Source organism: Ananas comosus, linkage group 20, assembly GCF_001540865.1.
Source record: "Ananas comosus cultivar F153 linkage group 20, ASM154086v1, whole genome shotgun sequence".
Lineage (NCBI taxonomy): Eukaryota > Viridiplantae > Streptophyta > Magnoliopsida > Poales > Bromeliaceae > Ananas > Ananas comosus.
The window spans coordinates 9,673,865-9,698,908 of NC_033640.1; the positions used below are offsets into that span (position 1 = coordinate 9,673,865).

A 25,044-nucleotide genomic window follows, 5' to 3' on the forward strand; every position below is an offset into this window, starting at 1 on the left:
ACTCTTTCGTGTACGGACTCGTCTCCTCGTTCTTCACGCCCAAGAGCCGACCCACGTCGCGCTCTCCCTGTCTCTCTCTCTCTCTCTCTCTCTCTCTCTCTCTCTCGATCGATCGATCGCGAGCTCGCGCGAACCAAAAAATAGTAGTATAAACTCCTCGTCATCATCGAGCCCAGTCTCTTTCGATCTCGATCTCGATCTCGATCAACTGCTGGATCATTCGCATCAATCCGATCAAGGTGATTCCTCTCTCCTTCTCCTCCTCCTTTCGATCTTACTCGGATCTCGTTTCACTATATGCTATAACACTAGTGCGATCATGGAGAATTGACGGATTGAGTTGGATTTTTTTCCCTTTTTTTCGGTTTGATTTGGTTGAAATATGTGGTATTTTGGATTATTACTTTGATCTGTTTGTGGTAGAGTTCGCGCAATTGTTCTCGAGCTAGTGTTAGATACCTTAGGAATGGGCGTTTTTGTTGTTTAGATCCATTCAATCGTGAGCACCTTTTTTTTTTTTTTTCTTCTTCTAGATTGTGTAGTTCTAGTAGTATTGAATTGCTTAGCAGAAAAATTTGTGAAGAATGGTTATGGGTTGTTTGGCGAGGCTCTAGCTTTCGCAAAAGTGATGGTCGCGTAGAGCTGCGTGAAGATACAGCAATAGAAAATAGTTGCTTCATTATAGCCGCAAAGCTTCGTTTTGGCTTTTTGTTGGAGGAGAAGTTTCAGAGTGTTTGTTGCTGAATTCATGGCTTTTGCCTTTTAGAGCAGAGAAATGGTTATAGAAGCCAGGCCAAATAGACACTAGGATTTGATTAGCAAATCTATAAATTCATTCAGATTAACAATGTGGGACTTTACAATTCACGAATGTTATGAAGGCTTTTTTTAATATTTTTGTGTTCTTGTTTTAACTGTTAAATACTTCTTTCCTTCATCTATGATTACAATTCATTTTTCCCTTCTTCAACAGGTTTATGATATTGCATTGCTTTGCCACACACCCTCACTGATACAAAATTTGAGTGATGGCTGTTGCTTCATCAACCAATGCTGCTAGACTTATCACTGCGAAAGAACATGGCTTGAATATTTTTAACGAACAAACAAAATACAGATTTACTAAATCAAGGTTTACTGGATATGAGAGGAAAAATAAAAAGATATCGATGGTCCTGAGCAGTAACGATGTTGCTGTAAAGACAGAAATAGATTTTAAGGATCCAAACTGGAAGCAGAAGTTCCAGGAAGATTGGGATAGACGGTTTAGTCTGCCACATCTTCGCGATATTCTTGATGTGACACCAAGGCCAACTACATTCTCTCTTAAGAAAAGCAGGTGCTTTATTCTCTCCCTTGCATTTATTGGTTCATGTTCTTCCAGCCCTTGTGATGTTGCTAATAAATGCTAGTTATTACACATCAATTAATTCAATGCCATATAAAATATTGGTGTAGATGCTATTGAAGTATTGTTTTTTTCCTCCCCTTTTGAATCTGATATATATGTTTTATCGGCTTTGGCAGATTTTCTCAAGAGGATGGTAATGGTGTGCCTGCGGAGATGTGGAATGGTTATGTAAATGATGATGATAGGGCACTTCTGAAGGTCTGCTCTTGTTTGCCCAGTCTAACATTATTTCTTAGGCACAACTGGAATTGGTTGCGCATCTATTGTACTGTTTTTGCGTTTCTGAGTGAGAATTGTGAAAGCTGTCAACCGTATTAATCTATATGAAGATTTCTTATTTGGCATATTTTTCATTCTGCGTGCATAACAGAGTTCAAGCGAACTGTTCTTTTCCTTTATTTGTCTCATGAAAGCACCTAAAAATGATGACAATAATTGCGTCAGTCCTTTTTCAGTCAGCACTATGTTAACCTTTGTAGACTGCAATCTTGTGGGCGCTTGGTTCTTTGAGTATCAATATGGAAGCCTTACTAGAAAAGATAGCAATGAAATCTCGGCCGTAATAGACCTAAATGGTGAAAAAACAATTCATGCAGCCGAAATGAGCTAAAAAAGATCCCTTGCGGTCTTTTTATATCAGGTTTATTGCTTTGCTTTAATTAAACATCAATTTGTTGATTGTGCTGTGCTATTGTGGCTATGATGTATAACTTGAACTTTTTGAGTTAATATTCTCGGCATGCTGGCCTGCAATGGGAACTAGAATGACCGACTTCTGTTATGCAATTTGGTAGGCCATGCACCAGACGTTTAGAGCTGCCAGAACTCTTTTTTTTTTTTTGCTTTATATTAGGATAACTGCATATAAAAATATTTTTGTTAATTTTATCCTGCGTTATTGTTATCTTCCACCTCATGTTGTACTTTGACAACTGGTACTAACTTTACTCAAATAACCAATTCTTTTTCTTCCTAGGATGATTTAATATATAATTACTGATTAGCCTATTAGTACTAATGGTCTGCAGATTTAAGTATCAGGGTGTCATATACTACTCTTGTATTAAGAAACCATGTATAATAGCAATTTATGGCTGTCTATATTTTCCGTTTATATTCTAATCTAATCATTTTTTTTTTCAGGTAATAAAGTTCTCTTCACCTGATTCTGCTGGTGCGGAGTGCATTGATCCTGATTGTTCGTGGGTGGAGCAATGGTATGATTACTAAGGAATTGATAACATATATTAAGTATCATTTTATGGGTTAAATATGTCATAATTGTTTATTTGTTTCTATTTTGTGTTTTCACCGTCTCCTGTTGTCACTCAGGAGTTTCTTTGGCATGATATTGAAATATAGGAATTTAGTTTTCGATAAATGGTATTGAACAGTTGATCTCCACAAGATAATTCTTCAACTATGAGTACTGACATAGTTTCTAGCAATAGCTGCCAGTTTTCACAATGTATCACCCATATCGTTAATTTATGATCACATTACTGAAGGGTGCATCGTGCGGGGCCCCGGAAGAAAATCTATTATGAACCTGGGGAAGTAAAAGCTGCAATAGTTACATGTGGAGGGCTCTGTCCTGGTTTGAATGATGTCATAAGGCAGGTCAGTGGCTGATTTAACATTATTCTGTTGTTGCTACTGTACTTTTCCAACTTTGATATGTGAAATATGCTTTTGATGCTATTGTTCTAAATATCATAATATATACTGTGCTTGTTAAGTATTCAGAGGATTGTCTTATGAGCTTGTCAGCTGCATTGTTACATTTAAGTTGCCCTTTGTTGTAACTCCTGAAGGTACCTTTGAGTTGTAACTGTAGAAGTTTAATCAAGTGACTGAATGAAGACAGTACTACTTTGTTGTGCTTAATATTATTTATGGCCGTCTGGTGTTTAGATTGCTATTTCTAAAGATATCAGTAGGTTGTTGGTCTTGAAGATTCCTTTTGCGATTGGTGTTGCAGCATCAAATCTCTTTGATAGCTACCATTACCTGGTTTAGTCATTGAGTGAATTTCGTTTCTTGCCCTTGCAGATAGTGTTCACGCTTGAAATTTACGGAGTAAAGAATATTGTTGGAATCCCATTTGGTTATCATGGATTTTTTGATAAAAGTCTAAAAGAAATGCCGGTGAGAAACCTTCTCATAACTTCTATGGTGTTTACATGATTGTTTCTATACTCTCATACTACTTTTTTGCTTTCTTAGCTTTCACGTCGAATTGTTGATAACATAAATCTTGCTGGAGGAAGTTTTCTTGGAGTTTCTCGTGGTGGGGCCGGCACCAGTGAAATTGTTGATAGCATTCAGGTAGATTGAATTATCGGCCATGTGAAAAAGAAAAAAGAGCTTCATCTTTCACTGGCATTTACTTCCCAACATTAATTTTAACTTTTTTATTGTTTATTTTTTTATTTTTCATAGGCCAGAAGAATTGATATGCTTTTTATACTTGGTGGAGACGGAACACATGCAGGGGCCAATGCGATACATAATGAGGTAATGTCCTCTACTATCTCATATCATTTATTGCTGATTAAAGTCGCATTTCTATATCTCTTAGCCTCAATCTTTTCTGGCTCTTTTATTAGCTGTTATGTTACAAGGTCATAGTCATGAGTCTAATCGTCTAGCATTTCTAGTCTATAATCGGTTAACTTACTGTAACAGTTTGAATCTTCTTCGAATTATTTACACTGCAGATAAGCAAAAATATGTGAATTCCCTGTCCAAAAGTGGTGTTTGAGTGAGTGCCCCTTAAAACCAATGTGTTTGCATTCATGCCTTGTTGAGCATATATATGCAAAAAGCCTTTTGTTATAGATACTGCTGCAGTGGTATGCTCAGTGCAAGTATGCAAGGTTTTCGAGGGCATGCAGACAAATACCAACTTTCCAAGGGTATTAGTGTAATGTTGCGTATTTGCAGGGTAATATAAACCTCTTGTTATGGATTGAATGATCATCTACATCTGATTCCACATGCAGTGTCGTAAGAGGAAATTGAAAGTGTCAATTGTGGGTGTGCCAAAAACAATTGACAATGACATACTTCTAATGGATAAGACATTTGGTTTTGATACGGCAGTAGAAGAAGCTCAAAGGGCTATCAATTCTGCATATATAGAGGTAAGCTACTGTCCTTTGCTCTTTTAGGTTGTCATTCAGATGGCTAATTAATATAAAGAGTGATCGAGAAGGTTGTTTGAGTTATATCTTCTGAGATTACTAATGGCAAAAATGTGCGGAGTAGTCCTCATATTTTTCTGATACTGCAACTTTGTCTCTGGACTGACATTTTAGCCCTTTTAACTTTCCCAAATAGTGCATTTGCATTCCTGGCCTTCCAAAAGAACAGCATCAGTTGATGTGCGCAGCACGTGGCCCTTTACCTGTATAGTAAATATTTTAACCTTCTATCAGATGAATTAAAATGGTTGCTTTGTAGAAAAAGTTTGCATAGTGAGCACGCAACTTCGTGGAACATCATTTATGTTGGACGGTGAGGGATGTGATTTCAATGTATGGCGAAGTTTAGGGAAGAAAATCTGGGGGACTACTTGCAATACTGCTAAGTGCAGGAACTATTCCGGCATCTCCTATCAGCAATCTCTATATCTAGTTATTCTTACTTTTTACTACTGCTTTAGGCGCATAGTGCATATCATGGCATTGGATTGGTGAAACATATGGGAAGACACAGTGGGTTCATTGCCATGCACGCCTCACTCTCTAGCGGGCAGATTGATATCTGTTTGATACCTGAGGTGTGCAAATCTGTAATTCCTGAAAAATTTTCGTACTTTTTCCCTTTTTTCTTTGGACTTACAAAAGCATAATATTCAAATGAAGGTACCTTTTACATTAGATGGACCAAATGGTGTCTTACGTCACCTTGAGCGTTTGATAGAAAAGAAGGGATTTGCTATGGTTTGTGTTGCTGAAGGTGCAGGGCAAGTAAGTAAACTATATTTTAGAAAGAGGATATAGGATGTTGACATTTTTCCTCATTCTTAATTATTATTTAAACTTGTCTTGTCAGGATTTGCTGCAGAAGTCAAATGCAACAGATGCATCAGGAAATGTGGTGCTTAGTGATATTGGTGTGCACATTCAACAAAAGGTTCGTGTTTTGTTATGACTAGTACCTTTTGCATTTATAAATAAAATATGTGTTGGTGACGCTGGTCATATACCCCTTCGCAGATCAAAAAGCATTTCAAGGAAATTGGTATTCCAGCTGATGTGAAGTATATTGATCCAACTTATATGGTCCGAGCTGTTCGTGCCAATGCATCTGATGCAATCCTCTGCACCGTACTTGGACAGAATGCTGTAAGTACTCTAACATGATATTTCCTGCATTTTTTGTGACTTAAACCTAGCTCACAAACCAAAATGCTGCAGTATGCCTGAGGTAATAGCATAGAGGCCTCTCCTGAACTATAAAACACTTCAAAATAGGTGCCTTAATTTCAAATATTTTGATTTTAGCTGCTGATATTTCATCTATATGATTTAATTGCCGCACTGTTAGAACACAAAAGTAATTGCAATTTCGTTTTTTCTTCCCTCTCTAAGATCTAACTTCTTGATAGATACTGACTTGAATTCACCAGTGTTCATATTAAGGCCTGCAACTGCACTTCTTGATGTCACTTATACAATCTATTGAAGTGTTGAATTTGTATTGCTAAAGGATCAATGCTATCGGCACCCCAAAACTTAACCCAAAATGCTTTTAACGAGTCACTCGACCCATTTTGCACATGTTAAAGTTTTGTTACAGTTTAACTGCACTTTGGAGTAGATTTCAGATGCCCGAGCATTACACTTTCTATTCATGTTGTTATGAGTAGTACCTAAATAATCCAACATGTTCAGGTTCACGGTGCATTTGCCGGGTTCAGCGGCATCACGACTGGCATCTGCAACACCCACTACGTGTATCTCCCCATTCCGGAGGTTATTGCTTCCACGAGGCGCGTTGACCCTAACAGCAGGATGTGGCACCGGTGCCTCACTTCTACGGGCCAGCCCGACTTCCACTGACCTCTCAGGTCTTTCCGCCAACCATTCCTATAGTTCATATACTTCATTTCCTCAGATAGACGTGCAAGAATGTCGCCATTGGCAGATAATCGACATATTTAAATAAGTCATCTGTATTCTACAAACAAGATCCAGCAAGGCCTGAGTAACCAAGGTGTACAATATCTTGTAATCAAAGCTGTATTTTTTTTGGATCGAAAGCGACTGTGGATTACAACTTTTTTGTTGAAAGTGCTTCCCACTATAGAAGATCTCTGGCTTCTACAAGGCAAAGCAATACTAATAATTCTTTTATACTTCTCTATATAGTTATATTGCTTCTCTCACTTTTCTCTCTGATATAATGATTATTATTATTACTCTTGTGATCTTGCATTAGGTTACTAAATGCACAATGTTAGTTTTTAGTTGACGAAATTAAACAACTAAACGAGGGAGAGATTTTTACAGTATAATCCCTCTGAATCTTGGGATGCAGGTTTGGACATGTCATTTACTATTTATTGTGTATGAGATTTTTACATAACATCTATTTGATGGGTGGTTAAAGTAAAAAATAAAAAAAAGTACTTGAAAAAACACAAACAAACTTATAATTGTTGTAATAAATTGCTGAGGACATATAGGAAGCATGGTACTTAATTTGGGACCATATTAAACCATGACAACTAGGAAAATAACATGTTTCTGTTGAGTTAATAAATATACTTCATTCCTAAAGTTTTTTCTGTGGTACAAAACTATAATTCCTGCATATAAGTAACAAGCCTTGCCAGCTACTATTGATTTCTTTTCCTTTTCTTTCTTTTTTGTTTTTTTTTTGCTTTAAAACAAAGCTTAAAAAGAAAAGACAAAGCCACCTATTGGTGGCAAGATATGAGTTGGGCTTCTTTGGCTTGGACAATGACTGGACCATCATGTTATCTATGTGGAAACTCCTCATTTTTTTTTTTGATAAAGTTAAAGAAAATGACCCCTTTAGGAATCCTCCTAGCTGCAATGTAATTATGCATAGCATTACAGATATGGAGGAACAGTTAAAGAGAAAAATTATCTACATAGATTTGAAGAGGACATAAAGACCAGGGAAATGATGGATAGGTGTATTTTTTTAATACAAAAGGAAAATATGTCGCATCTCTCCGAACGAACATTCGATCAATTATAGATTATTATCTGTACTTTCAAAAGTTGAAATCGACTACGCAAATTTTGTAATGCTCAAACCAATCACCAAACCCCAAATTTTGGTCTTTCCTTTTTTGTATAATTTTTTAAACATTCTTTAAACAGGTGGAAATTAATTCATTTGCCTTTCATGTGATTGAATAGGGTGAGGTAGTTGATGGAAACAATTACAAAGTTTATGTAGTTTACTATAGCTTTTTAAAGTTTAGGTGGTGGTCTGTAATTGAGCGAATGTTCAGTAGATCTAGTATAAAAAGAACAATACCTGTGATCATATTTTTCTTTCACTTTATCTTTCAATATTGAACCAAAAAACCACTATATTATTGCTCCAAACATTTATATGATTATACAAGGGTGCTTTTCTTTGTGGGTTCTCTTTGAAACTAATTCCAATTTAGAGCATGGGACCTCCCAAATCCAAAGGAATAGTGATGTGGGGTGCAGGAATGATAAAGGAAAAGCATAAAGCACCTCACATAGCACAAGAAACTACATTCCATTTTATTTTTAGCTGCATCAATAAGAGTGCTCCCTGATTCAAAGAAGATCTCTTCTAAAGCATAAGAAGATATATAACACAACAACATAAAGCAAGTGCTTGGTATGTTAGGTGTCAAATTCCACATAAAGGATTAAACCTATGAAAAGATTTTGAGAGTCCCAAGGGTAGTAGTATTCTTAATCCCTTTACTCATGCCTGTCACAAACCTTCTTAAACAGCCTTAGATCTTCTTAAGAGTTGGCAGTGATAAATGATTGGATTTGAGTCCCTGTGCTTTATGCTTTTAGCTTTACCTTACATATACAAAGTATTTAAGCTACATTGATTCTGATTCAAACCTGAGTTTACATGCCATGGGTCTCCAACCTCTTATTCTCCTCTTCTTTCTTGTTTTTGTTGGTATATTAGCTTCTCAGCTGGAGGTTTACGGCTCGAGAAACATCGAAATTTCTATTGATGGAAGGGGTGAAGCAAGTGTATTGCCGCTGAAGAAACGACGCGTCGTTACCGATAATCGCGTTGTTCGCCTGGATAAGAAGAGGATATCAGCTGATCATGGGCCTACATCTTTTGATCCTAATAGAATGAGCAAGAGAAGAGTTCGGCGAGGGTCGGATCCGATACACAATAAGTGCTGATGTATACTTTTTAGCTCCTCCTATTTGCAATAATACAGAGAAAGGGGAAGGGAGTACCATCAGCAAAACTAGTATGGCCCAAAAATTCCATGATGTGAAGAAACATAAAAAGGTTTTTAGGATTCCTTTTTTTTTTTTCCTTTTTTTTGGGATTTTATTGAGTGGTTTGATCCTTTTTCTTGTATAATAACTCTTAAGGTTTTGTTCTTTGTACAGAACTGTTTTTGTTGATAAATTGCAGATATGAGGAGGATATCACATCTTATACTTGCTGAATATTTCTCTGAGAAGAAATAATGGTTTTTTTTTTCCTTTTCTTTTGATGAAATCTGAGGAAATATAAATAAATGAAACATATATATTTCAAGTAGCTTATTATGATATATATTTTTTTTTCCTGCATCCATACTATCTCAAGGTTTATTTTACATATATTGTGTCACAACATAGATTGTAATATTTGATCTAAATCCATGATAGCGTATCCTTTATGAGTCTCTACACTGGTCTCAATCTTTTTTTTCTTTTTCTTTTTTTTTTGATAACTCATAATTTTTTACATCACTTAGATAAATACTAGCTTAAGTATCACACAAATTACTTTTTTATCTATTATTATCGATCATTAGTTTATATCTAAGAGGATAATAATATTGAAACACAGTTGATAAAAATATTTTCCTTCATATCTGCTAACACATGTTCACAGCAGTTTTGACTATAAATAGAACAGAAGTTGCATAAAGTTTTTGTAATGATGAAATATATTTCGATTGGTTTCCTAGGAACAATACATTGTGGAGATCTCACCAATCTAGTTTTAAGGTATTATTTATGAGGAAAAAATATATTCATACATATTTTTGCCCTAACTCATTTTTAACCAATAGCGTTATCTAATGCTTGATACCAAACGGGCCCAAAGCTGGTAGCGCAAAAACTCTCGCTGGCATATCATGTAGAAGAAGGAAGGACCGTGTTGAATGCATCCAAGACCTAACTTGATAATGTGGTGTTTAAAAACGCTTCTTTTTATATATCAGAAGGCTCTAAAAGTTTGAAGTGTTTTTCAATTTCTTTTCTTTAATGTTACAATATTGAGATGACAACCGCCGTCAAAGAAGCATCTGCTTACATCTCTTGTTGCGGCTATCACCGTAATTTTATAGTATTGAAGAGAAAAAGATCGGAAGCACATTAAAATTTTGAACCTTCCAAAGTATAAAATAAATACTTTTTAGCTGTCATATTACTAAAATAGGATTAACTTGTTTGCCGACTTTGCTCCGGTTTCCGCGCTTGCTCTTTAGCTGGGCTTCGATTACATCCCAATTTGGGCCCATTAACGGCCCATCAAATTCTCAATTATCTTTCGGGCCTACAACTTCACAACAAAGCCCAAACGGAAGTTACAAGTAGAAGAAACCTACACTTCCAAAAGTTTTTTTTTTTTTTCTTTGAGAGAAAGGTAACATCATATCTGCTTTATTTCTTTTTCAAAAAATTAAATATAAAGCAACTAGCTTTCGAGCTCAGAACCTTAGGTACCAACTATTACACTCTTTACTATTTATACTAGGGACGGTCCGTAACCTGCATTTTAGAGTTAACCTCATAGAATAGAGTTCACGCACTACTACAAAGATTCCATACTAACTAATAGTATCACTTTACCGACCGTCCCTAGCACTAGCGCAAGTGGTAAAGGGTTTAGTGGTTGGTATCCGAGATCTCAAGTTCGAATCTTAGTTGATTCACATTTCAAGTTAAGTTTATTTCTGAAAAGAAATAAACAAAGCGTGTAGCATGCTATCTATTTCTCAAAAAAAAAAAAAAAAAAAAAAAAAAAAAAAAACCACACTAATAGTATCACTTTTGCACTTTTTTTCCATCCTTCTAACAAGCTAAACTCACCATCCAACTTTTTAGAAATCAAAACATTCTTTGGGATACCTGTTGTCCAAGATTCATTCTCTTAGGAAGTTGTGGGATCGTTTTCGCTTTAACTATTTTTCTTTTTTTTTCTCTTGAGATCTGGTTGCCTCATGCAGCTGAGTTCATTCTTTAAATGAATGAAACGGTAGCGTGCTATTTTTTTTTTTTTAAAAAAAGATTTTCAAAAACCTCGAAGAGGTTCGAAGTCGTCTTTTTTTTTCTTTTTCAAAAGTAACCTTTTCCACTATTTTCCTCCGCGTTGCTTTGTTCGAAGCTTCCAATGCCGCCGCTTCAACCTCTGTCTCTGGCGCATTGTGTGAGCATTAATTCTTCTTGCACCTGCAGCAAAAATAAGATTACGGTCATGAGAACTTGCTTCCGAATCAACAGCCGCCTTACTTTCTGTTAAATATGTCTCAAATTCTTAGACCCAAATCGATTCGGACCCGAAACTAGTTTGGAATATGTTAAATTCTATCAGACACAGATTAGGATACTTTGGTGGGTCTAGACCGCGCGATTAGTTGTCCAGGTCTTTAATGCTATTGATAGAACTCGTTGGCTTCATAGGATTGGGTTAAATTTCTAGCCCTAATTGTTTCTCAAAATTCTAATTTAATTAGGGAGGATGACATATACTATATATAGAGTTGAGCTGAAATGTTATCAGTAGCGAACGAACTCTATTGTCATCCATTTGGTTTTTATGATAAAGCCTTCAAATCGATAATCGGTATCATTGAATATGATCTACACAACTTTAAGTATCTTGAAATCAAATTTCAAAATTTTTCAACGTTATTAACCTACTGATCAAAGAGTTTCAAAATTTACAATTTTAATGGTCGATATGAGGTGTTTTCTCGTTTAACGGTGTAAAGATATCCAAATCAATTAAATTTTAGTTAGAAAATTCTTTAAACTATTTAGAATAAGATCTATACTATTGATCTTGATTACAAAATTTCTATCACCACTTTTTAGAGAGAATATTCATTTTCAGCCTTTCATTTTTGTGTCTATTTGATGGACAAGAGAACAATATCATAAAAGCATGGAATTTAGTTTCTACATATTTCAAGTGGTATAAATCATTGTCAACGATACAGATCATCGATTTGGAGGCTTCATCATTGAAGAGAGAGAGAGCTTGAGCGGTGCCGATGCGTTAGAGGCCACATCAAATTAATTAAGCTACGGCTAGATGCGTAGGCTCTTGCGGTGCTTCAAATAGAGAGAGCCGATCGAGCAAGCGTTGGTCACAAAGTCGAGCCGTGAAGACTCCTAAATAGGGATGTCAATGGGTATGGATACCCGAAATTTTATCTGAATCCGAACCCGAACCTGAATGAAACGGATATATCCGATGAATATGGATATGGATTCGGATATGGATATAAAAAGTAGAAATCCGCCGGATATGGATTCGGATATGAATTTTGATTGTACCTGACCGGAACCCGAACCCGAACCCGAACCCAACCCGATCCCGAATTTATTTTGTATTATATATATATATATATATATATATATTGATGTTATATTTGAATTTGTANTACTTAAAAATTTTTGGGCTTGGGCTTAGGCTTGGGCTTGGGCTTGGGCTGCCTAAAATTTTTAAGTATAGGTTTGGGCTTGGGCTGGTTTTTAGACTTTGGACTTAGGCTTGGGCTTGGGCTTAGGCTTTTAAACTTGGGCTTTGTTAATAAACCCGAATCCAACCCGTTGACACTCTACTCCTAAATGGACGTGGTATTGGTAATTCGGCCGTACATTATTATACACATCGGGTACATTTTGGATTTGGGTTTTTTGAGAGGCATATCAATTTTGCATTATGTTTCGACAGTGATAAAGTTTTGTTCCATCTTCGACCGTGGATGTAGGTTAGTAGCCGAACCACGTAAACATCATGTGTTTTTTTTTTTTTTTTTCTCAATTTTTTTTTTATATTTTTATGCCCGACAAACTAAATTTTTTTCGCTTTTGTCCTAACACTTTCTTTTGGAGAATAGGATCCATTAGTATTGATCTTGACCCACCCCAAAAGAAAAGATTGAAGCTAATGGATGTGATTGATCATAGTGGGCGGTCTACGGCTGACATGGTGGTCATGGTTCATTCGATAATTTATCCGATTAGATATTGGATAACAACATGCATATAGTAGCATGGTCCATATATATATATATATATCACAATGAGATGATAAGGTGCACATGCTTGTGTCTCCAACGTGACTTAATCGTAGTTCGCGAGTAATTGGTTTAGGCAAAATTCTTAATTACCAACGTATATAAAATATTCTACGTAAAAAATACGTGAGAAATTACAAACCCAACGTTTGAATCATTTGAAAATAACCACCATTTTTTTTTTAAATTTCGATTTTTTAATCTACTTTTTTAATTCATTTGAATATGGCTCGGAGAAATTATTGCTTGTACTTTGTGAGTGCATGTGTACATCTCACGGTAATAATTAGGTTATTAGACCGCAAAGTAATTAAAAGGTTTAATAATAAAAATGAAATTGAAATTTTCGAAAATTTAGGTAGTGGGCTACAAATGACCAAAACTTCAGAGTAATTTCGTTCATTTTTATTTGAATAGTAGCATAATAGACGGAAAAAGAATTATAAGTGCGTATAGAAGATCACAAGGCTCGAGTACTATATAATAACTGAGTCTATACATTTTGGGTCTGTTATTTGGGCTCAAAAAATTATTAATATTAGTCGGCTGAATCATTATATTTAGTAGCAGAGTTGATTTACCACCCAAAAGTATAAAATAATAATTGAGTTTAAATATATTAAGTATGATCATTTGTGTCCTAATAAATTATTAGTGGACTGAATCATTATATAATTAATATTTAATATATTTATAAGTAAGTTAATATTAATCTACACAAGTGAGGAAGAGATTTTTTTTTTTTTTTTTTTTTTTTATTCAGCATTCGGGTTGATGAGTTAAACCAGATAGTTATATGAGTGAAACTAAACAGCTTATAAATTTGTAGTAAGAAGAAAAAATCTCATTCCCTATGTACAAGAATAAAGTTGAAGTAAACACAAGCAGTGTAAACTGCTTACCCCAAGATTAAGATTTTTTGATTAGTCATCATATCTTGAAGCGGGCGCAAACAAAAGATCAACTGTATGGAGTTTCTACTACTGTCTCGTATGTATTACTATACCGGGGATCAATCAAAAGTCAGTGGACGGTTAGGAACACCAAGGTACACAAAGGATTAGTAATGGAGATAATGTAAGGTATCAAAAAAGAGGTATTTCCTCATAAAACGAATCATAATAAGGACTTGAAATTGGTAGAAATGATCAAGTAGTACTTCCCTACGATTCCGATCTAGAGTATGCTCCTATTCACTGGTTAAAGAAATNAAAAAAAAAAAAAAAAAAAAAACTACGGAGATTATGCATGGTATAGTAGGAAAAAGGTAATGCTATATATGGCAACTTCCATAGTACGTCTTCGATAGTCTATAGTGATAGATTGATGTTGGCATGTAAAAATAATGAAACTAATATACATCAATATTCAAAATTATAAACAGAATACAATATAACTCACATAATGCTAAAGAGAAGATATTTTTTTTTATCAATATGCTGTAGCAAGAAGTCCAATTGCGATATAAACGTCGTCAATCGAACTTAGATAATTTATTGGTTTCTCCTTCCGTCTTAGGCACTATCCCGTTTGGTATCGAACAGATGGTAATTCTTCAGGACTAGTACCCCTTTATATAATTTAGATCAGCTTTCTATCCAAATTTGATTAGAATTCTTAAATAGATGGAAAAAAAATAAAATATACTATGTTAAGTAGTTCTATATCTGTAAAGATTGACCTTTATTTATAGTAAATTCAGATTTGAATATGATTAATTGGGCCATATTTATGAAAACCCTAACAAATAGATTTATAGAAATCAAAATATAAATGAGTCTTAGACACTATCCAAAAAACCAATTACATTGACATACCATCTACTCCTTATATACATCCACTTCTTATAAGTGTCACAGGGCATATTAAAATGTGGAGCTACCATCTCAAAATTTGTGGTGTAAATCTCTAGAATGAGGATTCAATTCTGATCTATGATATTTTTGTTCTTTTACTCAAGAGTAGCAAGACCAAATAGCTAGCTAGCAGAAACATAGAAAAAGGAAACTTCAAAACACTTCACATGAGAGGCATTTATAGCCTACCCATCCATGCATGCATGTTTACCAGATATCACTAGACAAAGAGATAATACATTAAAACAGAAATCCACAACAGCTATATAAATATTCATATTCATATATACAAGATAATGTGACACTACCATGCATGCATATATAGTTTTCTTTTCTTCTCACTTCCTTAAAATGATTCATATATACATTCAAAACTTATCCATGCCTCACAAAAACCCTTAAAATCATCAAACTCATGATAGTTAATTAGTTAATTAATTACAAGACCACCTACTAGTGTGTACAAATTATTAGGATGCAGCTAAGGTGCCTAAGAGCATTAATAACCAAATTACAGGCAATTTTAGTAATAAGATCATTCTTCTATAATTAAGCTGCTTTTATTAGGGTGTTATATGTGGGCACAGCCTATGCCCACATGAGCCTAAGAATGTGATATATTTCATAAAACTCATTCAATCTAAAAACCTAAGCGTATTAGATTTGGCTTCATTTGCAAAGCCTTAATAATCTCCTCCTTTCACATGCGAACGAATCAACTTCTCTTTTAACTTAAATCTTGTTTACTCTCTAAGCATTGCATTGAGTTGCTTTTTTCTTTAAATTCTTTATATGAGTTACCACGAACCCACTAATCCAAGGCCACATGTTTTAACCCGCACCGCTCGAAAATTCATCCAATCCCATGCACCTGACTTGCACTTCACGAGTCCGACTACTTAAATGCACTAACCATCTGAACTCATGTGTCTAAGCATCACCGCTTGGGTCCGTTTCTTTTGACTGCCCCAATCATCGTACCACGTTATCATAACTCTTCTTTAATAATCTGTTATATTTGTAAGAGCCACAAGTATCCAAACCCATGTAAATCTAAGAATGTAACATATATATAATTATTCAGAATCCTTAGCACATTATTATGTATAAATTTTTCACTTTTTTATCGATTATTTAATATATAACTATTCATATATAAAATTCTTACCAACTATTATATCGAATTCAAAGTTGAGTCGCCTTCAAATGGAATTAATTAGAGTGCCTTTAATTGGATTAATCTAGAAAAGTCTACGGACTATTTAAGAAAAAATAAAAACAATAGACTAAATTACATGTACACGTCAACCCAATGTGATTCGTGTGGAATTAATGTACATTGAATCACGTCATTTGCATGGAATTAAGAGGGGTTCAAAGCATGTAGTGATGAGTCAGGTTGATTTGTTGGCAAACTCATATTTATTGCGCGAACTATATATGCGAACTGTTACTTCGTTAATAACATTCTAAATATTATTCGTGTGGTGAAGCGAGGACCACACGATTATATCGATCACACTAATTCTCTAATTAATGCAAATTTAATGATTTGTCCTTAGGCCATCCTTGAATTTTTTTTTTTTTTTTTTAAAACAAAACCTTTCAAATGATTGTCCTCAATTTGGATATATATATATGTTACGCCAAACGCACAAACGAAAACGAAATGACGAACACAAAAAAACAATCAAACCACAAGCAGAAAATAAAGAGACACAGATTTACGTGGAAAACCCTTTGCAGGGAAAAAGCCACGGGCGAGTGAGGAGAGAGCTTCACTATGGAACGAAAAAGGAAATACAATGTTCTTCTGATTACAACCGACCACAATCACACGTCTCTAGGGCAAAAACGAAAAATGCACTATCCATTCCAGCTGTATAACTTCTTTTGTCTTTTTTGTTTTTTTGTTTTTTTTTTTAGCTCGAACAGCTAAGGAAGGGTTCCATCATGCATTTAGTTTCTCTTTTTTTTATTCCTGGTTCCACGAATGAATGGGTCTATCCACATGTGAAGTAGGGAGCATTGCATTTATATATTTCCTTTATTTATGCATTTCCTCCCCCCGCTCTCTCTCTCTCTCTCTCTCTCTCTCTCTCTAGATCTTACATGTTCATGTGCATGAGACTATTGAGCCTATTATATGTTCATGTGCATGAGACTATTGAGACTATTATATGTTCATGTGCATGAGACTATTGAGACTATGAGGAGTCCTTTGTGTTTTCTTAGCTTTAACAACTGCGGAGATTACCGACCGTCCCTAGAGTAAGTGGCAAAAGATTTAATGGTTGGTACTCGAGATCTAAGTTCGAATCCTAGTTGATTCACATTTCCGGCAAAAATTTATTTCTGAATGAAATAAACGAAGCGGCTAGCGTGCTATTTATCTCTCAAAAAAAAAAAAAAAAACTACGGAGATTATGCATGGTATAGTAGGAAAAAGGTAATGCTATATATGGCAACTTCCATAGTACGTCTTCGATAGTCTATAGTGATAGATTGATGTTGGCATGTAAAAATAATGAAACTAATATACATCAATATTCAAAATTATAAACAGAATACAATATAACTCACATAATGCTAAAGAGAAGATATTTTTTTTTATCAATATGCTGTAGCAAGAAGTCCAATTGCGATATAAACGTAGTCAATCGAACTTAGATAATTTATTGGTTTCTCCTTCCGTCTTAGGCACTATCCCGTTTGGTATCGAACAGATGGTAATTCTTCAGGACTAGTACCCCTTTATATAATTTAGATCAGCTTTCTATCCAAATTTGATTAGAATTCTTAAATAGATGGAAAAAAAATAAAATATACTATGTTAAGTAGTTCTATATCTGTAAAGATTGACCTTTATTTATAGTAAATTCAGATTTGAATATGATTAATTGGGCCATATTTATGAAAACCCTAACAAATAGATTTATAGAAATCAAAATATAAATGAGTCTTAGACACTATCCAAAAAACCAATTACATTGACATACCATCTACTCCTTATATACATCCACTTCTTATAAGTGTCACAGGGCATATTAAAATGTGGAGCTACCATCTCAAAATTTGTGGTGTAAATCTCTAGAATGAGGATTCAATTCTGATCTATGATATTTTTGTTCTTTTACTCAAGAGTAGCAAGACCAAATAGCTAGCTAGCAGAAACATAGAAAAAGGAAACTTCAAAACACTTCACATGAGAGGCATTTATAGCCTACCCATCCATGCATGCATGTTTACCAGATATCACTAGACAAAGAGATAATACATTAAAACAGAAATCCACAACAGCTATATAAATATTCATATTCATATATACAAGATAATGTGACACTACCATGCATGCATATATAGTTTTCTTTTCTTCTCACTTCCTTAAAATGATTCATATATACATTCAAAACTTATCCATGCCTCACAAAAACCCTTAAAATCATCAAACTCATGATAGTTAATTAGTTAATTAATTACAAGACCACCTACTAGTGTGTACAAATTATTAGGATGCAACTAAGGTGCCTAAGAGCATTAATAACCAAATTACAGGCAATTTTAGTGATAAGATCATTCTTCTATAATTAAGCTGCTTTTATTAGGGTGTTATATGTGGGCACAGCCTATGCCCACATGAGCCTAAGAATGTGATATATTTCATAAAACTCATTCAATCTAAAAACCTAAGCGTATTAGATTTGGCTTCATTTGCAAAGCCTTAATAATCTCCTCCTTTCACATGCGAACGAATCAACTTCTCTTTTAACTTAAATCTTTTTACTCTCTAAGCATTGCATTGAGTTGTTTTTTCTTTAAATTCTTATATGATTACACGAACCCACTAATCCAAGCCATGTGTTTTAACCCGCACCGCTCGAAAATTCATCCAATCCCACGCAACCTGACTTGCACTTCACGAGTCCGACTACTTAAATGCACTAACCATCTGAACTCATGTGCTAAGCATCGCCGCTTGGGTCCGTTTCTTTTGACTGCCCCAATATCATCGTACCACGTTATCATAATCTTCTTTAATAATCTGTTATATTTGTAAGAGCCACAAGTATCCAAACCATGTAAATCTAAGAATGCAACATATATAATATATATATATATATATATAATTATTCAGACCTTAGCACATTATTATGTATAATTTTTCACTTTTTATCGATTATTTAATATATAACTATTCATATATAAAATTCTTACAACTATTATATCGAATTCAAAGTTGAGTCGCCTTCAAATGGAATTAATTAAGAGTGCCTTTAATTGATTAATCTAGAAAAGTCTACGGACTATTTAAGAAAAAATAAAAACAATAGACTAAATTACATGTACACGTCAACCGCAATGTGATCGTGTGTGGAATTAATGTACATTGAATCACGTCATTTGCATGGAATTAAGAGGGTTCAAAGCATGTGGTGATGAGTCAGGTTGATTTGTTGGCAAACTCATATTATTGGCGCGAACTATATATGCGAACTGTTACTTTGTTAATAACATTCTAAATATTAGTGTGTGAAGCGAGGACCACACGATTATATCGATCACACTAATTCTCTAATTAATGCAATTTAATGATTTGTCCTTAGGCCATCCTTGATTTAAAAAAAAAAAAAAAAAAAAAAAAAACCTTTCAAATGATTGTCCTCAATTGGAATATATATATGTTATGCCAAACGCACAACGAAAACGAAATGACGAACACAAAAAAAACAATCAAACCACAAGCAGAAATAAAAGACACAGATTTACGTGGAAAACCTTGCAGGGAAAAAGCCACGGCGAGTGAGGAGAGAGCTTCACTATGGACGAAAAAGGAAATACAATGTTCTTCTGATACAACCGACCACACAATCACACGTCTCTAGGCAAAAAACGAAAAAGGAAAACTCATAACGCGTTTTGGATCCGATCCGTACCGCGGGGGGCTTCGCCCTCCGCACCCCTTGCGAATGTCAGTGGTGGGCTACGGGTTCGGGCCTGTCGCCCGAGCCCTCCCTATACCCACAGACATTCATTTTTCCTCCATAATTTTCTTTTCCAAATGATCGGCACCGCGAAGCTGTCGGCGAGTCGAAACCGCAACCTGAAACGATAGTGATTTCAGTCACATCCTGAAAATATATATATATATATACTATATATATATATATATATATATAAATAAATTTATAATATATATATATATATATATACTTAATTACAAAAGTATAAATCTATAAGTTTATATGTTTACATAATATCATGTTTATATACAATTTAATATGTGATTATTTTAAGATGTAGAAATAAATAGTTATATTTAGATATATGTATGCACAAAATAAAGAGAAATTTGTAGAGCTAGAGATTTTTTTTTTATTTAGCTGAGTTTAAGATATATATATAGACACAAATTACAATTATCTTATGAGAATAACACCAGAGTATTTATATATATATATATAGAGAGAGAGAGAGAGAGAGAGAGAGTAAGGCTACTATACTCTTATGAGTATTGGGCCTCATTTTCAACATTAAAATATTCAAATCAACAATCCATATGATTAAAACTGATCTAAGATATTTAAATTTAAAGAAAAAAAATATATTTTTTCAACATAGTTTACTTTATGATCAAATCATTTCAAATTGTCAATTTTCAATCAGTTGTATAGCGAGTTTGCAGTTTAACAATGTAGAAGAATCTAAATTTATTCAAATTTTGAAAAAATCAAACCTATTTTGATATGATTTACTTATTAAGTAAACGATATTAAAAAAAATTAAAATTTTATTTCTAAGAATTTTATATTTAGATTATTTTTAATGGTATGGATTGTTGATTTGAACATCCTAAAATCGAAAACGAGACTATAATACTGAAGCTCCGCTAGTGTGTATATATATAATTATTCCCAGTTTTTTTTTTTTAAACAGTGATTATTACGAAGTATATATATACACTAGCAGAGATTTTAAGACCAATCCTTTTGGTATCCGCAATTCACCACATGTTTGAGTTCAAAACTTTTTCATGGATTTAGGACGCAGATTGAAATTAAATGGGGAAAGTTTATAAGACTAAGAGCTCAATAAAATTCAAACTTAGGACCCTGTGCTGTGATATATATGAGATTAGGAAAATAATAATTTAATATTTTATATTCAATTTTGACTTTTGGGCCTTGTCATTCACACTTGATCATCTATGCACATCCAATCAAATCCATTTCTACTTGTATAGATTTTCTTTTGGAGGTTTCCAGTTCCTTCTTTGTTTTTAGCTAATCCTGGAGCCATACCTGTAGGACCACATTTTTGATAAGTACATTGTCTCATTTTTTTTAAATTTTTTTCTCACTCTTTTTTTTGGGGGGTTATAGATTGGAGCTAGCTATTAGACTATCGAAAGTATAGAGGATCTGGTACTTCCGATTTTTTAGTGCTTAGATCAACCTATTTAATCATTTCTAATCTTTAGTTTAATGCTATTACTCTGTGAGAACCACTCAATCCTAGGGTTACTACTCAACCCTAAGAGGAACCGCAATTATTCCAACTATACAATTTTTTATCCAAACGGCGGAAAACTTGGTAGCACCAAGTGCTTCGTGCTATTAATAGCATAGTAGCTGGACTCATATATAGAACTAGGCTACTATGCTATTAATAGCACAAAGTCATTGGTGCTACCAAGTTTTTTGGCCATTGGAATAAGAGATGTGCGGTTAGGATGATGTGGGCCTTCTGAAGTTGAGTGGGTGGTTGGTTGAATAGTATGATCTAACGGGTGAAAATGATCAAAAGGGTAGATCTAACGGCGGAAAATTTGGTAGCACCAAATGCTTCGTGCTATTAATAGTATAGTAGCCGGAGGCTACTATGCTATTAATAGCACAAAGTCATTGGTGCTACCAAGTTTTTGGCCATTGGAATAAGAGATGTGCAGTTAGGATGATGTGGGCCTCCTGAGGTTGAGTGGGTGGTTGGTTGAATAGTATGATCTAACGGGTGAAAATGATCAAAAGGGTAGATCTAACGGCGGAAAACTTGGTAGCACCAAGTGCTTCGTGCTATTAATAGCATAGTAGCCGGACTCATATATAGAACTAGGCTACTATGCTATTAATAGCACAAAGTCATTGGTGCTACCAAGTTTTTGGCCATTGGAATAAGAGATGTGCGGTTAGGATGATGTGGGCCTCCTGAGGTTGAGTGGGTGGTTGGTTGAATAGTATGATCTAACGGGTAAAAATGATCAAAATGGTAGATCTAACGGCGGATAACTTGGTAGCACCAAGTGCTTCGTGCTATTAATAGCATAGTAGCCGGATTATATATATATATATATATAGAGTAGGGCTAGAATACTTTTACAAGTATCACCCAAGTGATACTTGTGTGTTTTTAGCCCTTGGATGGAGAGATGTGAGGTTGAGATGATGGTGGTAGGTGGTGGTAGGTGGTGTTAGGTGGAATAGTGTTTGATCCAAGGGCTATTTGTATTCAAAAAGTAGATCCAATGGCTAAAAACGTGATAGCAACATGGGGACAATACATGTAAAAGTATCCTAGATCAACTATATATATATATATATATATATATATATATATATATAAACAAATACGTATAAGAAGAGCAAATAAACCTTGCAATTGGATTGTATTATATATATATAAATATATATTCTCATAACTGTAAGGTAAATAACATATACAACAATATCATAGTACTTAGATCATGAAAATTTACAATTAAGTCACTCAAGGCTCTCCTAGATCATCCATCTATTTGCTAAATTATATCTATATTCATTCATGCCCTAAATCAAAAGAGTTAAAAAGGGGGAAAAAAAATTTAACTACACTCCATTAGTTTAGAACAAGTTAGAAGGATCCCCTAAATTCATGTCCATAATAATTTCCCCCACACCTTGCCCCACACTCTCATCAAATAGCCAAGTCTCATCGAATAGTGAAAATGGCGCATGAGGTGGTTTGTACTCGCCTCCGACCGGGCTCGAATCCGACCCCTCCCGCATCGGTGAGCCCAAATCAAGCAGCGAGTCGAATCGATTAGCCACGCTATCCGAACATTCGCTCGATTCGGACCCGGACCGAACCGCCTTACTACCAATCACCGAATTTTGGCTCAAACCCGACTCGAACCGAACTGCGTCCTTCTTTGGTGGGTTCCTGACCCAACCTTCGAGCAATCGAGCTATGTTCTCCGTGCTAGACGCATAGCTTGTTGCGCAAATTGGCTTCTTGGGAAAGCAGTTTTGTGGCTTGAGCTCATTGAGAGAGCTATTTGGCTTTTCGAGTGACAAAGCCTCGCGGAGGGCACGTCTAGCCATATGAATATCGGTTTGGAGCCGTTTTTCCCACTGTCCTTTCGAATTTTGCTCGCGCGAAAAGCCGAGGCTTTTCCGAGCACTGTCGCCGTCGTCATCGCCCCTGTTGTGCGGCTTTTTCATGAGCTTCTTCTTTAGATGCGTGTTCCAGTAGTTCTTGATGTCGTTGTCTGTTCTCTCGGGGAGATAAGAAGCTATGGCCGCCCACCTACATATGTACATTCAAATTTTTCAATATAAGATGCAACTTTTATGATTATTTGATTAGTCACAAACTTAGTTAGTCAAATAATTCCTAAAATTGATTCTTATTACAATAAGTCAAAAAATGCATGTCAAATGTGCAATATGTACTGTTATTATACTTAGTTTTGTTAAAAGTTAAAAGCTTAATTTGAGAGAGAAATTGAAGCAAGAATTAAATTTTAAGGATTAAATTATTAAACCAAAATTTCTTGTGTAAACTATAATTAGGGTCAAAACTTTGGACTAAATTATTGAATTCGAAAATTCAGGAACAAACTTGAGATCAGATCAAAACTGATATATATAGACTAAATTGGTTGATTAACTCTCAATTAGCTAGATCAAACAATTGTTATGTGTAATTTATCTGGTAATCATAGAATAATTAACTAATAAGATAATTGTGCTTTTGAGATCTATCTTAGAAGGGTGCATGTTTGATTTTTTAGAAAAATTCCTATAGAAAATAGCTTCTGACTCAAAAAAAAAAAAAAAAAATCTGTCTATTTAATTACCACAAAAAGTAATTTTTGATCATGGAAAACTTTTATCCAGATTTCAGATTTTTCATCCGGAAAACAAAAACTGTGGAAAAGGTGTTTTTCATGAAAACTTTTTCTTTTTTCTTTTTTCAGTTTTCTATAATTTTCTGAGGAACCAATTAAATACCTTTTAGGATCTATATATAAGGGAAAAATAAGTTATAATTAATAATTACCTATTGCCTAGGAGAGCTTGGAGATGGATTATAAGCTTCTCCTCTTGATCTGTGAAGTTGCCACGCCTGATCCCTGGCCTTAGATAATTTGTCCATCTTAGCCTACAACTCTTGCTACATCTCATTAGCCCTAAGAACACCCCCCCCACCCCAAAAAGTTACCAATTTAGTAACCAAATTAATTATATCAAGAGGTACAAGCAAGTAATTAGTTAAATATTCGACAAATAGAAAAAAATGAAACTTCATAATGAAATTCTAAACTCTACAGAAGTAGAAAATCAATTTGGTGCTCTTGCTTAATTTAACCCTTTGGTTCTCCAGGATAAGAAAACTCGAAGAACAAAAAATATTACTTTTTATTATAATTTAGGGAAAAAAAAAACTTTCTGAAGAAAACTAAGTTTTCTGGAAACTAAAGGAGCGGAAAATAATTTTCCAGCCAAAAAAATTGTTAGAAAACTACAACACCTTCATAGTTTCGTTGAAAGCAGTACTTCAAATAGATCTTTTTGGTTCTAGTGAGAAAGTTAGAGAGAGAGAGAGAGAGAGGGAGAGAGAGAGATTTGAGTTACCAGTGTTGGTAGGAACAGCTCTCCAATTCCCAGGGCCATGCTCTTGGATGTAAGAGACCAACATGAGATCCTCTTCTGGAGTCCAAGGCCCTTTCTTCACCCCTATCTTATCACAACATGGAGGCCTCCCCATCTTTTATTTACTTCTTATTACTACTACCTCACCCTCTCCTCTCTCTCTCTCTCTCTCTCTGTAGAAAATAGTAGAGAGCAGATATAGTAGTGTAGTAGTTAGATGACCCTTGTTCTTATTCTTTCCTTCTCCTTAGAAAGAGGCACAAGACAAGGGTGTAATCCTCAGTTTGCCCCTTCTATTTATATACACATATACATACACAAAATAAGGAGATACACATG

At 34.7% G+C, this 25,044-nt stretch overlaps 2 protein-coding genes across 2 annotated transcripts; one reads left to right on the forward strand and one right to left on the reverse strand.

Annotated features, from left to right (window-relative positions):
- LOC109725912 (ATP-dependent 6-phosphofructokinase 5, chloroplastic-like) lies at nucleotides 69-6,788 on the forward strand. The gene is made up of 14 exons (XM_020255314.1): nucleotides 69-239; nucleotides 974-1,339; nucleotides 1,528-1,609; nucleotides 2,555-2,628; nucleotides 2,920-3,031; nucleotides 3,464-3,559; nucleotides 3,638-3,739; nucleotides 3,854-3,928; nucleotides 4,417-4,557; nucleotides 5,079-5,195; nucleotides 5,281-5,385; nucleotides 5,471-5,551; nucleotides 5,635-5,763; nucleotides 6,313-6,788. Exons 2-14 carry the CDS (start codon nucleotides 1,029-1,031, stop codon nucleotides 6,478-6,480), a joined length of 1,593 nt encoding a protein of 530 aa, XP_020110903.1. The 5' UTR covers nucleotides 69-239; nucleotides 974-1,028; the 3' UTR covers nucleotides 6,481-6,788.
- On the reverse strand, nucleotides 22,510-25,044 carry LOC109725420 (myb-related protein 306-like). The gene is made up of 3 exons (XM_020254609.1): nucleotides 24,688-25,044; nucleotides 24,113-24,242; nucleotides 22,510-23,356 (listed from the first exon to the last, which is right to left on the reverse strand). Exons 1-3 carry the CDS (start codon nucleotides 24,818-24,820, stop codon nucleotides 22,672-22,674), a joined length of 948 nt encoding a protein of 315 aa, XP_020110198.1. The 5' UTR covers nucleotides 24,821-25,044; the 3' UTR covers nucleotides 22,510-22,671.